General features: G+C 46.8%; 1 protein-coding gene across 2 annotated transcripts; it reads left to right on the top strand.

Moving 5' to 3' along the window:
• Positions 1 to 8,920: 8,920 nt before the first annotated feature.
• On the top strand, positions 8,921 to 11,208 carry LOC125541730 (uncharacterized). Of its 2 annotated transcripts, none has more exons than XM_048705076.2 (2): positions 8,921 to 9,201; positions 9,912 to 11,208. In XM_048705076.2, exon 2 carries the CDS (start codon positions 9,944 to 9,946, stop codon positions 10,937 to 10,939), a length of 996 nt encoding a protein of 331 aa, XP_048561033.1. In that variant the 5' UTR covers positions 8,921 to 9,201; positions 9,912 to 9,943; the 3' UTR covers positions 10,940 to 11,208. The 2 variants fall into 2 exon arrangements, with proteins under 2 accessions (XP_048561033.1, XP_048561031.1); XM_048705074.2 differs by having other exon boundaries at positions 8,921 to 9,239.
• The last annotated feature ends 3,692 nt before the right edge of the window (positions 11,209 to 14,900 follow it).

Below are 14,900 nucleotides of genomic sequence, written 5' to 3'. Positions count from 1 at the left end.
ACATAGTTCTCGAACCCGTAGGGTCCGCACGCTTAACGTTCTGTGATGATTTGTATTATGAGTTATGTGATTTGATGACCGAAGTTTGTTCGGAGTCCCGGATGAGATCGGGGACATGACGAGGAGTCTTGAAATGGTCGATACATAAAGATCGATTTATTGGAAGGCTATATTCGGACATCGGAAAGGTTCCGAGTGATTCGAGTATTTTTTGGGGTACTGGAGAGTTACGGGAATTCGTATTGGGCCTTAATGGGCCATACGGGAAAGGAGAGAAAGGCCTCAAGGGTGGCCGCACCCCTTCCCCATGGACTGGTCCGAATTGGACTAGGGAAAGGGGGCGCCCCCTTCCTTCCTTCTCCTTCTCCCTTCCCTTTTCCCTATTCCATGTGGGAGGTGGAATCCTACTAGGACTAGGGAGTCCTAGTAGGACTCCACACTTTGGGCGCACCCTATGAGGGCCGGCCTCCTCCTCCCTCCATCCTTTATATACGTGGCCAGGGGGCATCCCATAGACACACAAGTTGATCAATTGATCTTTTAGCCGTGTGCGGTGCCCCCCTCCACCATAATCCACCTCGGTCATATCGTAGAGGTGCTTAGGTGAAGCCCTGCATCGGTAGCATCATCATCACCGTAATCACGCCGTCGTGCTAACGGAACTCTCCCTCGAAGCTCTACTGGATCGGAGTTCGTGGGACGTCACCGAGCTGAACGTGTGCTGAACTCGGAGGTGCCATACGTTCGGTACTTGGATCGGTCGGATCGTGAATACGTACGACTACATCAACGATGTTCTCATAACGCTTTCGCTTACGGTCTACGAGGGTACGTAGACGATACTCTCCCCTCTCGTTGCTATGCATCACCATGATCTTGCGTTTGCGTAGGAAATTTTTGAAATTACTGTGTTCCCCAACATTATTTAGAATATCAAATGATGTTAAAGGTGTTGGAAAACATGCTTCTATGGTTCAAACTCAACTAGATCAAGTTGCTAAATCTCAAAGAGAATTGCTTGATGAAATGAATCATAATATGCATGACTTTGCTGTTAGAGTTACAACTAAAGGATGTAAAATGACTTAGGAACCACTTTATCCTGAGGGACACCCTAAAAGAATCGAACAAGACTCACAAAGAGATAACACCAGTGCACCTAGTCCTTCTAGAAAGAAAAAGAAAAATGATAGGACTTCACATGCTTCTAGTGAACCTGAAATAGAGAAACCTCCTGATAATGAAAATGAAACTTCTATCTTAGATGCTGAAACTCAATCTGGTAATGAATACTCATCTAATGAAAAAGATAATGATGAGGTTCATGAAGACTCTCAACCAACCAATGATCAAGAACCAGATAATGATGTTGAGATAGAACCACCTGTTGATCTTGATAACCCACAACCAAAGAATAAAAGATATGATAAAGGAGACTTTATGGCTAGGAAACACGATAAAGAAAGAGAACCGTGGGTTGAAAAACCTATGCCTTTTCCACCCAAGTCAACTAAAAAGAATGATGATGAAGAATTTGAACGCTTTGCTGAAATGCTGAGGCCAGTCTTTTTGCGTACTCGCTTGACAGATATCTTGAAAATGCCTCCTTATGCAAAGTATATGAAAGACATCATAATAAGAGAAAAATACATGAAGCTAAAATCTCCACTATGCTTGCTAATTATACTTTTAAAGATGGAGTACCTAAAAAACTTGGAGATCCGGGACTACCAACTACACCTTGCTCTATCAAAAATAATTATGTGAAAACTGCTTTGTGTGATTTAGGAGCCGGTGTTAGTGTTATGCCTTTCTCTTTATATAAAAGACTTGATTTGAATAAACTCACACCTACTGAAATATCTTTGCAAATGGCTGACAAGTCAACTACCATACCTATCGGTATCTGTGAGTATGTGCCTGTTGTTGTTGCTAATGTTACTATTTTGACTGACTTTGTTATACTTGAGATGCCCGAGGACGACAACATGTCGATTATCCTTTGTAGACCCTTCTTGAACACTGCAGGGGCTGTTATTGATTGCAATAAAATCAAGGTCACTTTTTATATCAATGGTAATGAGCATACGGTGCATTTTCCGAAGAAACAATTCCAAGTGAATGGTATTAATGTTATTGAAAAATTTCCGACAATCACTATTGGAAGTTTTCAAATACCTCTACCTACTGTCAAAAAGAAATATGAAATGCTTATTGTTGGGGAAAGGGATATCCCCATTGAGGTAACTTAGTGATTTACGAAAGTTCTTCGGTTTCATACTAATTGAAAGTGGTTGTTAATAAGACTTGATCAACCATATTAATGAATCATTTTTGAACGGTATGAAGTTGATGAATTTAGTAAGCACTACTTTCTGTCCCTACTTTTTATTCTCTGTTTTTATTAGTTAAATAAAATAAAATGCCATGTTTTGTCTGTTTTCTGAATTTCCTGTGCAATAAAAAATGACCCAAAAATTAAAGTTCTTAGAATGCCCTGAAAATTTTATATTATTTTTCCTGAATATTTAAGAATTTTTGGTGCAAAAATAACCAGAGGGGGGTGCACCAGGTGGGCACAACCCACCTGGGCGCGCCAGCACCCCCTGACGCGCCCTGGGGGGTTGTGGTCCCCACATGGGCCCCCTCACTTATCTCTTTAGCCCACATTGTCACCTACCTCCAGAAAAAAATCACTCTTGCTCTCTCCCGTGTTCTTGCTCATTTTGCTTCCATTTTCGATCTCTTTTCTTGAAGCTCCATTTCCGAAACTTTTTATGCAGATTGTTGCTTGGTATGTGACTCCACCATTTGTCCAATTAGTTTTTGTTTTAGTGGTTTATACTTTGAATAATTAGCTACTCTTGGTGTTGCTGTAGATGTGCTTGCATGTTGAATTCTTAGTGTTCTAAGTTGTTTGAATGCTTGCTATGGCCTCTATCTATCCCTATGAGTAGTTGCTATCAATCTTACAAAGTTTTATTGACAAATTTTTGTCACTCCAATTTTTTTTATTTTCAGAAAATTGTACGCAGACATGATGAACCTATTTGGAAGGAGTTCTTCGAGGAGACGATCCTCAGGGGCATCCTCTAGTGACAGTTCTGCTCGTCGGTCTTACGCCGAACCAAGTGAAAGTTCCACGCGAGATGCCGCCACCAAAACATTCTTATGGCCTTGTGATGAATATATGGTGCAAGTGGGCATCAAGGAGGAATTTGAGCAATATGTTCACAATGCCGGTCTCGGTCCCTACCTCTCAGATAAGTGTGAACAACGCCATCTTCTCACTGGATCATTTGTCAAAGGATTTAAATATTTTCCATGTGAGTCTAGGGTGTCGTTTATGCTTTATGATGAAGAATTTACTATTCCACTAGAAAATTTTTCTTACCATTGCAAACTTCCATTTTGGGGCTCGCTTGATGCGCCAGCAAAGGCTGAGTATGAGACCTTCTTGACTAGCCTTTGTTATGGTGAAAATAGAGGAGTGAGACAAGGAAAAATAAAAGGTGTTCACTTTCCCGCAATCCAGTATTTTGCATTATTTAATGGGAAATTCATAGTAGGCAAGCAAGACTGTAGCATACTTTGTTCGCCAGATTTGAGCCTCATTCACACCACTCTCACTGGTGAAAGTAATTATAACCTTGGAGCGATTGTTGCACGTAGACTTCAGCATAACGCCAAAAGTGGCTGGTTCTATGGTGGAATTTATGCCACACGTTTAGCACGAGGACTGGGTGTTTCACCTTTGCCCTTTGACCCTATCCTACCCACTTGATATTTAGATTTTGATGCCTTAAAGGAGCATAAGATTCTCAAGGGAAGGGCTGATAACTTCACTTATAATTTGTTGTTTAACCAATCACATATTGTGGACACATATTTACCTGCGCCTGCTCTCTTTGATTATCACAACAAGGAAACATATTTTGTTCTTGACAGCGAGGCCCGAGCTCACAATGCAGTAGTGTTGGCAGCACGGCGTGCTGAGGCCTCCGCACTAAGAGCCTCCGTGAGCTACCACGCCGACTACTACCCTCCAGGCTACTGATTCACTACCAAGTTAGGCCAAAAGCCTAAGCTTGGGGGAGTACGTGTTCTCACCAACATTATATTCATGTTCACATATCATTCCATTTGTCGATGTTCACAATTGTATCATCCATGCTTAGGTTTATTTTTTGCTTTCTTCTTGTGTGTTTGAAAAACTTCAGAAAAACCAAAAAAATTAGTTGTAGTAATTTACTTTCTACGCATGCTTAGTAATAGTACTAAAAATAAAATCCAAAAAAGATTTCCTTGTTCTTTTTTTGCTTGTTGGGAGCTTTCCCGTGTAAATAGTTTTTCTCGTTTTTTGCTTTTCCCTTTTATTTGCTTGCTAAAGAAAACCAAAAACTCCAAAAATATTTCAGTGTGTTTCTATGAATTTCGTTTCTTTTATTCGAGTTGTACCGAGGAGAAGACCACGATGAAAATGTTGAGTGGCTCTCATATGAATAACTATTGAACTAATAAGAGCCCATTTTACCTTGTCTTCTCCTGTTGAATAAAATGTTTTGCAGATTCCATCTTAGTCCATGGTACTCTTGCACTATTATTATTTTCATATCATTCGGTCATGCAAGTGAAAGGCAATAATGATGATATTCGATGAGCTGGCCGTGGCAAGGAGAAACTGGTATGAACTCGACTTGTTCTGTCTGTGTAAATATGTTTAACCTACTATCCAGGCTTCAGCCCATTGTGATTAAACATGTTTGCAATGACAATTAGAGATTATAGTTTCTCATACCATGCTTAAGTAGCTAGGAGTTAATAATGATTTATCTTGGATATCAACATAGCGTTAAAATGATTGTGATGCAGTATGATGATATGGTATCCTCCTCTGAATGTTTGAGTGGCTTGACTTGGTACATTAGCTGGCCCAGTGAAAAAAAGGTGAACCGGCCGAGACGACCGAGTGAACCGGTCTGAGGGAACCACAACTGGGTTACGATCCGGTCGGTGTGGAGCTGGCTGAGCAGGCCGACACGGAGTACTGGGCTGAGAGGTGTTGGTGATGTTCGGTGTAGATGTGCCCATGAGCGCACGAGCGTTGATCCGTTTGCTGGAGGCGGTTGGCTCTATCCTGCTTGCAAGCGGACTGGATCCAACGGGCGTTTGACCTGCAGATCAAGGCCGAGCAGAGAGACGGAATCTTGCTCCAAACCTGATCAAAATTAGCAGTAAATGCCTAGTAATTAGATGTGATTGCCTGGCTAACCAACGCATTGAAGAAGGGAATTCCTCCCGACCAGGATCTGCATGCACGAGGCGTTAGTTAGCGGTAATTAAGCAAGATGGGTTACCGTTCGTGCATGTGAAGGAAGTTTCTTTCTTCCACGGGCCATTTATCTCCCTGCCGGTTTATTGCCAGATCATGGGCTTGTGCCTCGACTGCGGACGTTGCAGCAGGGCAGCAGACACCGGCGGGAGGAGTCGCCGTGCATGGGGGTGCGGCCCGCCCTGACACCCGCACCGCATCGGGCCAGTGCCACCTCCGCGGAAGCCATGGCGGGTCCGCGACGCCTGCGGGAGGACTCGCCTTGTGCGAGTAGCATGACCGGCCTCCGACGGATGCGTCGTGTGGGGCGCACCGTCCATGCGGCGCCCTGCCATGTGGGAATCCGGGCAGTTGGTCGCAGAGACCATGGCCAAGCGGACGATCGAAGGAAGGAGCGGGCCGACGATGATGGAGTCAATGGAGCGGTTGCAGCGGACGTAGACTTCACCGAACATTCATGCGGGAGCCGGATCGTCGATCGAGACTTCATGCAAGAAGAAGAGGAGGTCGTTCCGAAGGGAGTCGCTGCAGCATGCCGCGTCCGGGCGTCGGGAAGATGAGGTGGTCTTCCTCCACGCCTGGTGCCCTATCTTCTTCTTACTCTCGATCCATGATCGATCATTTGCATCATGGCTCAATAGACGCCATGCCCCACGGTGGGCGCCAACTGTCGTGGGAACGATTCCGACAATAAGAGAGGGGTAGGATAAAGGAGCATGATCTATCGAGATGCAAATGGGTGACACGGTGGTTTTAGCGAGTTCGGGCCTCTCACGGTGGAGATAACAACCCTACGTCTCGTGCTCCGAAGAGGCTTTGTTTTATCTGAGTATGTATCCGGAGATTACAATGTACAAGAGACGAGAACGGATCCTCAAGGTTGAGCTAAGTCCTGAGACTAGAGAGAGAGAGAGAGAATTAGAAGAAAGAGAGTGGAAAAAGAGCCCCCTAGCCTAGTGGTGGTGGGTGTCTTATATAGAGTGTGCCACCCCCTCACCTCCTATGTTACAAAGTGGGGGCTTTAATGCCATAACTCAACCTACTACTAAGATGATGCTTCGAGTGTCTTGTCAACTGCTGGTCTTCGCATATCCGAGTGAGATCAGGTGCTCTGACTGGAATGAGTTGGTTGAGTGGAGTGCTATGCTCCGAGTGGTTGTTGTCGTCCGAGTGACTTGATGGTCATCCGAGTGGATAGTATGTCCGTATGAAATTTATCTGGACCCACATGTTATGTGGACCCCATGCTTTATGATATTTCGACCCTTCGTGGGCCTACCTCTTATGTGTATCCCCAACACCCCTCTCGAACGATGCGGACGGCGGCGGCTTAGCGTCCAACGACGTGCTCATGGAGCCGACGTCGACGCCGATGAGCTCGGAGGACCTCGACAGCAACGACGAGCAGAGAGGGTGCGGGAGGAGAGGGAGACAACGAGCTGGTGCGGTCCGACCAGGTGGGCTGGTTTATTGGTCATGGCGTTTTTGCAAAACCCCCCGGATCGACTAGTATTCACCCTAGGATCGACCAGGTGTCGGTCAAAGCGAGCTGGCGGCCGCTGACTCGGCCAAGTCAGCAAATACGTACACGAAACCGTACGTTTGGACCAAAGTGAACCCCTCGCGCAAGTACGTGGACTATGCAAAACCCCCCGGATCGACTAGTATTCACCCTAGGATCGACCAGGTGTCGGTCAAAGCGAGCTGGCGTCCGCTGACTCGGCCAAGTCAGCAAATACATACACGAAACCGTACGTTTGGACCAAAGTGAACCCCTCGCGCAAGTACGTGGACTGTAGTTAGGGTATTTTGAAGTAGTGGTACCAAACTGTCACCCAACTCAAGTTTAGTGACGTACAGTGAATTTTTCTCAAATTTAATTGAAGTGCACAATTCAAACATTAAACTATTTGATTTCCTTCTTGGTTTTCATTGTAGGTCCATATATGCTCCATAAGATTATTGAGTAGCTGCATGTGCACCTGTTCATCTCGAAGATTCTGGTGCATCTGCAGAATCGGATCTGCATTTTGATCCGTGATGTGTACATGTTCTCCAGGCTTCTTGAAATCATGGGTTCGGGCTGCCTGTTAACACGTCCCTGGCAACCATATTATGCAAAATGACACAACATGTCATTAGTCTCTGATTTCTACATCATTGCAGCTCCACGAACAATTTCCCAACGAGCTTGAAGCACTCTGAATGACCTCTCCACATCCTTTCTAGCTGCTTCTTGCATTGCTGCAAAGCGCCTTTGTTTGTTGCCATGAGGATCGGATATGGTCTTCACAAACGTCGCCCGCTGAGGATAGGTACCATCTACAAGGTAGTATCCCTTGTCGTAGTCGTGCCTGTTGACAGTGTAGTTGCACATCGGTGCTTCCCCATTGCAAAGTCTCCTGAATACGAGAGATCGCTGTAGCACATTGATGTTGTTGTAAGAACTAGGCATGCCAAATCCATAGTCATTTGTTCTCACTGCTTCAAATATGATGGTGGCCTCTTTGGTGTGATCTTGATACATTCCATGCAAACATCTAGGACAGTTCTTCCATTGCCAATGCATGCAATCAATTGAAACAAGAATATCTGGAAAGCCTATCGCCGCTCCAATAGCCATCAACTTTTCCGCATCTTACACATTTGGTTCTCTCAGATACTCTGCTCCAAACACTTGCACCACGGGGCGACCAAATCTCACAGTGGTCTTCAGGGATGTGCCCCCATCCGTACCATCTCACTAACGGCATCGGCGGCGGTACCAAGTGCAAGCATCCTCGTAGCAGCCGTGCACTTCTGCTTAGCACACAACGAGAGTTCTCCAGAACAATCGTGGATCAACTTGAAGTAGGAATCATATGCCTCCACTCCCTCTACCACGAGGAAGAACAATGGTTTGCGCATATGGAAGTGTCGACGAAGCCATGTATGAAGGAATGTTAGCACGGGTTGAAAGTAGTCCTCGTAGAGCAGCCGTGCTCCAGCGACTCTATCCCGATTCAGAACTCTCCTTTCTTTGAGCGAAAACCCTCGAACTTCAGAATGTGCTCCACCTCCCTATCCATTCCCTCTTGGATGCTCATGATCATCAACATCTCCACATCCCTGTCTGACTCAGACGAATCAAAAAATTCCTCTTGCACGTGTCAAGCTTCGTGTTTTTTGGACGGACAATTTTTTGAACACATAAAGGGCGAGGTGCAGTCTGAGAATAGTCAGACGCACCACGACGGCATCCGGAGAGGCAACGGTAACCGAAGAGTCGAGACGGCCGGGGAGGAGGTTTGTGGCGGGGATGACGGCGCTGAGGGATCGGGACAACGGCAGAGCTAGTGGAGGGCATGGGTGGACGATAGAGAAGAGAGGGAATTGCTGCAGTTTATTGTGGGTCCTGCCTGTCAGATCTGATGTGACAGTCGCGTCTGACGCGTCCGAATATCCTCGTAGCCGCGCAGGTATGAGCTGGATATGAGGGCCGATTTAAGAAGTTTGGATGAGTCAAATTTTTATGACCGGTCATGCACCGTTCATCCACGTATATACGCGGTTTGAGGAGGCCGGCTGTCGTGCAGTGCAGGGCCGGATGTGGCAAGTGGCAACCAACCTACCCCTCTGAACGAGAAAAACACGCGGCACAGCATTCTGCTCGCGCTCTGCCCCCGCCCCTCCCACCTCCTGCCCTGTGCGAGTCAGAGATTTTGCGCGCGCGCCCCGGAGCAAAGAGATAGTGCCACCACTGTTCGGTGCGGTGGTTTCGGTGAAAGAGACCGACAGAGCTTGGTGGATAGAGAAGAGAGGAGGCGGAGGCGAGGTCTCCAACGGGGAGGGGATAGAGCGGTGCAATTTCTTGCCCACAGGCACGGAAGGTCAGCCTCTCGGCAGCACGGGGCGCCGCCTGTTCTTGGTATGGTATTGGTAGCTGTACATCTTCTTCATCCTTGCATCTGGTTCTTGGATTGGGGGAAATCGCTCGCCCGCTGCCTGCATGTTCACTGCGTCAGATGGATGGTGCGATTGATTTGTCTGCCCTGCAAACGGTGAAGTGCCGGAATGTTGGGCAGAGTTCTTGAATCTTGATGCATGTGGATTTAGGTTTTCTTTTTGTCTTACTGTACCATTATTTCCCCCCGTCGAAATGCGTCGCATACTGATATCACCCCATTGTTTCGATTTTGTTGATGTTCCTGCTACCATCCTTGCGTTGCGATGATGGACTGCTATTCTGGTTCAGGTCCAGCCTTTCAAGGCTCTGCGACTCTGATGTGTGCTTTCAATTTAGCACAATCACTAAAAAGGCAAATTTTATATTTCAAAACATTCTTTTTTTTTGTACACTTGAAGGGCAAATGCTATCATTACTCTGTCCCGGATTTTATTTCAGTTCTTTGTTTGGGGTTAAAATATCGTTTTATGCTTACATAGGCTAGCTCAGGTGTTACATGCCTCTGTTTTTGCAAGTCATAGCTTACCTCTTGTGCTGATTATTTTCTGCAATTAGACTTTAAAGTTGGGTTTTTTCTAATGTTGCAAATATGTGTGCTCTAAGCCTCTGACTTTGTTAATGCCTTCATTCCAGTGTGATTGCTTCAGTTCGCGCCACTAAACAGGATGGATGGGATGGACTTCCTGGCCGGAATGGGCATGAACGAGGATGATCTTATGACGATGGTGTTTGAAAAGAATGTCGCTGAGCTGAGAGAAGACACATTTGATGGTTCTGAGGAGGAAAGAAAAATCTTTGAGGAGATTTTCGGCTGCGGACAGAACACTTCTCAACCAGGCATAGGCAAAACATCTATACCGCCATCCGGCTCTGCCTCCAGCGGCAAGATGGGCTACTGCCGCATAGTGGAGTCCTTCACTCACGGCAACCTATCGAGCTATCATGTCTTCGATCACAGTGCTAGTCAACAGATGCAGAACGCAATGCCTTGCACAGATCATCATGACATGCCTTCTGAGCTCGTGGTACAGTCGACGCCACCTTCCGTTGATCGGGTGTACACTCGCAGGGCGGTGACTCACAATCACAGCAGCCACAGAGCAGAACTTTCCAGTGTCCTGGATTTGGAGAGGGTTGACATCACCAGCGTGATCGCGCGGCGGCCTGGCGGCTGTGGCTTTGGAATGCTCTGGAACCATCTCCGGCTGCACGCGCATCTTCTGATGATGGACGCCGGGTGGAAGATCGAGGGCAAGGAGAGGGGGAACAAGAGCAAGATCGAGGGCGATAAGGAAAGGGGGAACAAGAGCAAGATCGACCTCATGTACGAGTCGCCCGACAAGCTCATGCGCCTGGCTTCTCTTGCTAGGGCTTGGAAGTGCTTTGGTGAGTGGCTGCTGGTCCGCTCGTCCATAGTTGATGGAGATGACTGTGGAAAGGAATGGTCCAACATGCACGACTTTCTGTGTGATTTGAAGGACACGCTGCTGTGCTTGGAACACGAGGCCCGGCGCCCCGAGCAATCCCTGTCTTTCATGCACCAGTGGCGGCTGCTCGATCCTTTCATGGCGGTGGTTTGCATCGAGAAGAAGGTCGCAGCGCTGCGGAATGGAGTGCCATTGAAGGCTGTGAACAGCAGAGTCTACGGCCCTCAGTCATAGCGAGAGAAGTTGCGGAAGCAGAGCAAGGGAGAACCAAATGTGAGTCAGCAAGTACAGTTTGAAGCTGAAAGGGAGCCGGAGGCGTTGGTGGCACGGCGTGAGCTGGGGCGGCCTATCTGTGAGGAAGAGGGCTGCGTGGTAGTTTGAGTACCAGATCGACTTTAGTTGCGTGTTTGTCTTTTGCCCACTCTGTTGTACTCCTACTGTAGAACGGATCTCTAGTCTCTGCTCGGACCTTCTAACTAAGTATCTCCGTATCTCCCAAGTCACCTTGGACGTGTTTGGTTGGTCGCATTAGGTCGGGCCTGTCCTACGCCAGAAGAATCTGGCCCGTTTGATTGCCTGGGCCGCATTAAAAACCTGGCCCGCACGAACCTCAAAGCAGGCCTTAGCTTGGCTCTGGAGGAACGGCGTAATCGGCCGTTTTTTGTGAGCCAGGCTTGCTCACGCGTGGCGCGCGCCCGCATGCCTTGTGACGCGTGGGAGACGAGGCGATTGCTCATAACTCCCCACGCCCCTCCTGTCACCTCCCTCGCCAGTTCACACCCATTCCCTCTCTCACATTAGCTTGTTCGGTTTCTTCGATGGTCACGCCGCCGTCTCGCCACGCCTCACCCACTCTGGTCATCGCCGGCAGCAATCCCATCCAAGAGAGGTGGGTTGCCGGCCTCTCCACGACCAGAGTAGATCTGGCGGCGGCACTGCGAGCTCCCTTCCCTTTCTGAACCATGCTGCCGCCCCGGGCCAATGCAGCGCCGGTTGCTCCGGCTCCGCCACCGGAGCCGGTGGTCCTCTCCATTGGCTCGAACATCACGGGGATCCAATACCTGCCGGCGCCGTCCTTTGTAGGCCCCTCTTATGGGGGTATTGTTACCCCCATAAGAGGGTTTTCTTCTCCGCGTCCAGTGCAAGGGGAGGGGAGCTCTAGGACGTCGGCGTCATCTTTGAGCCCGCGCAGGCCGAGGTGCACGGCCGCGGCCCTGGGAATGGTCGGGTCCTTTTCATCGGCGATGGCGACACCCCTCTTCCCACCGAGGTTTTCACCACAACCGGCGTACGCTACACCGGCAACCCCCACTGTAAGCTCTCAAATTCCCCTCTGCTTCTTAGTTAGGGTTATTAGGGTAGTTCATAGTGTGCTAGATTAGATTGTGGCACGTACATTTGACCCGATCCGATCCGATTCGACTGGATTCTATTAGATTCAATCGGATTCGAAATCCACTGTTTTGGGGATGAACAAGAGTGCATGCTTACTTTGTTCATCCCACATGCCTAGATTGTTCATAATGTAGTGGTAGTTTGCATCGTTTTTAGTGCCACATTGTTACTTTCTACTGCCAAATTGTTAGTTTGTAGTGCCACATTGTGTGTTCTTGATGCTATTACTAGTGTATATGTTATTGTTAGTTTCTACTGTTGTTAGGTCTTCGGGACAAATATTAAATGTTATTTGCATACCCTCGTCAAATGCACATGCCTTGCAGAGAGCTTCCCAATTAGAGCAACCGAATGGAAGTGATTGACCGCATTGTACAGCTTAACCCGAAACGCATAACCATGTTTAGTTTTTAAGTGAGCCCTCCTCATCTCCATATTCTCAAAGTCTTTGAAACCGAGCTTCAGCAATACATATGGTCTTGCATGGCATGGGATGTACTAATCGAATTGAGTTTTTCTAAGAAATTACATGTTGAACAAAAGAAGAACAAGTGATGATATTAATTACGACGAAATGCTTGTCGTTGTGTACTGTACAAACATCAAAGGTCTCATCCAAATTCACGGTGAAACTCCTATCATTTTGCAGGTGAGGAAACCTGTCGCACAAACCCCGGTCATCGTAGCAGTAATGGCACTCAGGGATCCTATCGTCATCAGACATCTGCTGTGTTCATAATTCAAAGATTAAACTTTTGAATATTCATCACGGGTTGACTTTCGGTCTGTCGAGTCTTCCTTGAAAACTCTCATATCACGTGGTGTATATGGTGGGGACTCCCTCTCTGATATATTCGACCGTCGGTGATGGTCGCTCCTCCCTTCGTCCCCGAGTGCATTTCACCAAATTGTCTAGCACGCGGAAACGAAGGAGAAACGACCCCCACGACAATAGTCAGGATTCTTCATCTCCGACATTTGCGACTGTCGGTGATGGTCGCTCTTCTCTTCCTTCCCGTGCATTACCAAAAGGTCTATCACGAGAAAGAAGAGGAAGAGTGACCCCCACGACAACAGTCGACATTCTTCTTCTCTCATATATGGTGGACACTCCCTCGCAGTTTTTCACTATCATGTATGGAGTCCCAACAGACCTAAAGTCAACCCAAAATGTTGTTTAATGATCTTTCCGGCAAATCCAAGGCACTCGACATTTCATACATTCTAGCACAAGCCATGCTAAAATTCATGGGAAAATCCAGCATGACCTTTGCTATATCGAGCGCCTGAAATTTGCCGGAATGGAAATTAATCAACACTCCGGCAAAACGTAGGCCACTCTGAGGTGTTCCCTGCAAACAAAGGCCACTTGGGAAAGCACTAGTTGTACACAACACTACATATGACATGTCACACCTATGCATCCATGGAAATTGTCACAGCTACTCATTCACTACTCTAGTACATCTATCAAAACATCTACATCATCATCAACATGGGGATTTGGTTGGTCTCACCTCGAGGTCGAAGGGGGTATGTGACGGGGACGACGACGAGGATGATGCAGGGCTCCTTGATTTCTGCAAAAACAAAATATAAACAAAAACATTTTATATCTACCTTCTACAACAAAATTCTACCTATCTATTCTATTCAAAAAACCTACATTCTACAATCAAAGTTTTACATATCAACTAAATCTATTAACTATATTTGAATTTTTACTAATTTACTAAAAAAATCTACTCTATGCAAGAACAGAGTGAAGAGAGATGAGGGAGCAGGGGGGTGGGAGGTGATGACCCACAAGTATAGGGGATCTATCGTAGTCCTTTCGATAAGTAAGAGTGTCGAACCCAATGAGGAGCAGAAGGAAATGACAAGCGGTTTTCAGCAAGGTATTCTCTGCAAGCACTGGAATTATCGATAACCGATAGTGTTGTGATAAGATAAATTATAACGGGTAACAAGTAATAAAAGTAAACAAGGTGCAGCAAGGTGGCCCGATCCTTTTTGTAGCAAAGGACAAGCCTGGGCGAGCTCTTATATAAAGCAAAGCGCTCCCGAGGACACATGGGAATTGTTGTCAAGTTAGTTTTCATCATGCTCATATGATTCACGTTCGTTACTTTGATAATTTGATATGTGGGTGGACCGGTGCTTGGGTACTCCCCTTCCTTGGACAAGCCTCCCACTTATGATTAACCCCTCTCGCAAGCATCCGCAACTACAAAAGAAGTATTAAGGTAAACCTAACCATAGCATGAAACATATGGATCCAAATCAGCCCCTTACGAAGCAACGCATAAACTACGGTTTAAGCTTCTGTCACTCTAGCAACTCATCATCTACTTATTACCTCCCAATGCCTTCCCCTAGGCCCAAATGATGGTGAAGTGTCATGTAGTCGATGTTCACATAACACCACTAGAGGAGAGACAATATACATCTCATCAAAATATCGAACAAATACCAAATTCACATGATTACTTATAACAAGACTTCTCCCATGTCCTCAGGAAAAAACGTAACTACTCACAAAGCATATTAATAATCATAATCAGAGGAGTATTAATTTGTTGGCGAACACAGCATGCAATTTCAAAATTTCCTACGCTCACGCAAGATCTATCTAGGAGACGCATAGCAACGAGAGGGGGAGAGCATCTTCATACCCTTGAATATCGCAAAGCGGAAGCGTTTATCAACGCGGTTGATGTAGTCGTACACCTTCACGATCCATCCCGATCAAGTACCGAACGTACGACACCTCCGCGTTCAGCACATGTTCAACTCGATG

The sequence above is a fragment of the Triticum urartu genome, chromosome 2A, assembly GCF_056163025.1.
Source record: "Triticum urartu cultivar PI428250 chromosome 2A, HENAU_Tu73, whole genome shotgun sequence".
Lineage (NCBI taxonomy): Eukaryota > Viridiplantae > Streptophyta > Magnoliopsida > Poales > Poaceae > Triticum > Triticum urartu.
This window is presented reverse-complemented; position numbering and strand designations above follow the sequence as displayed.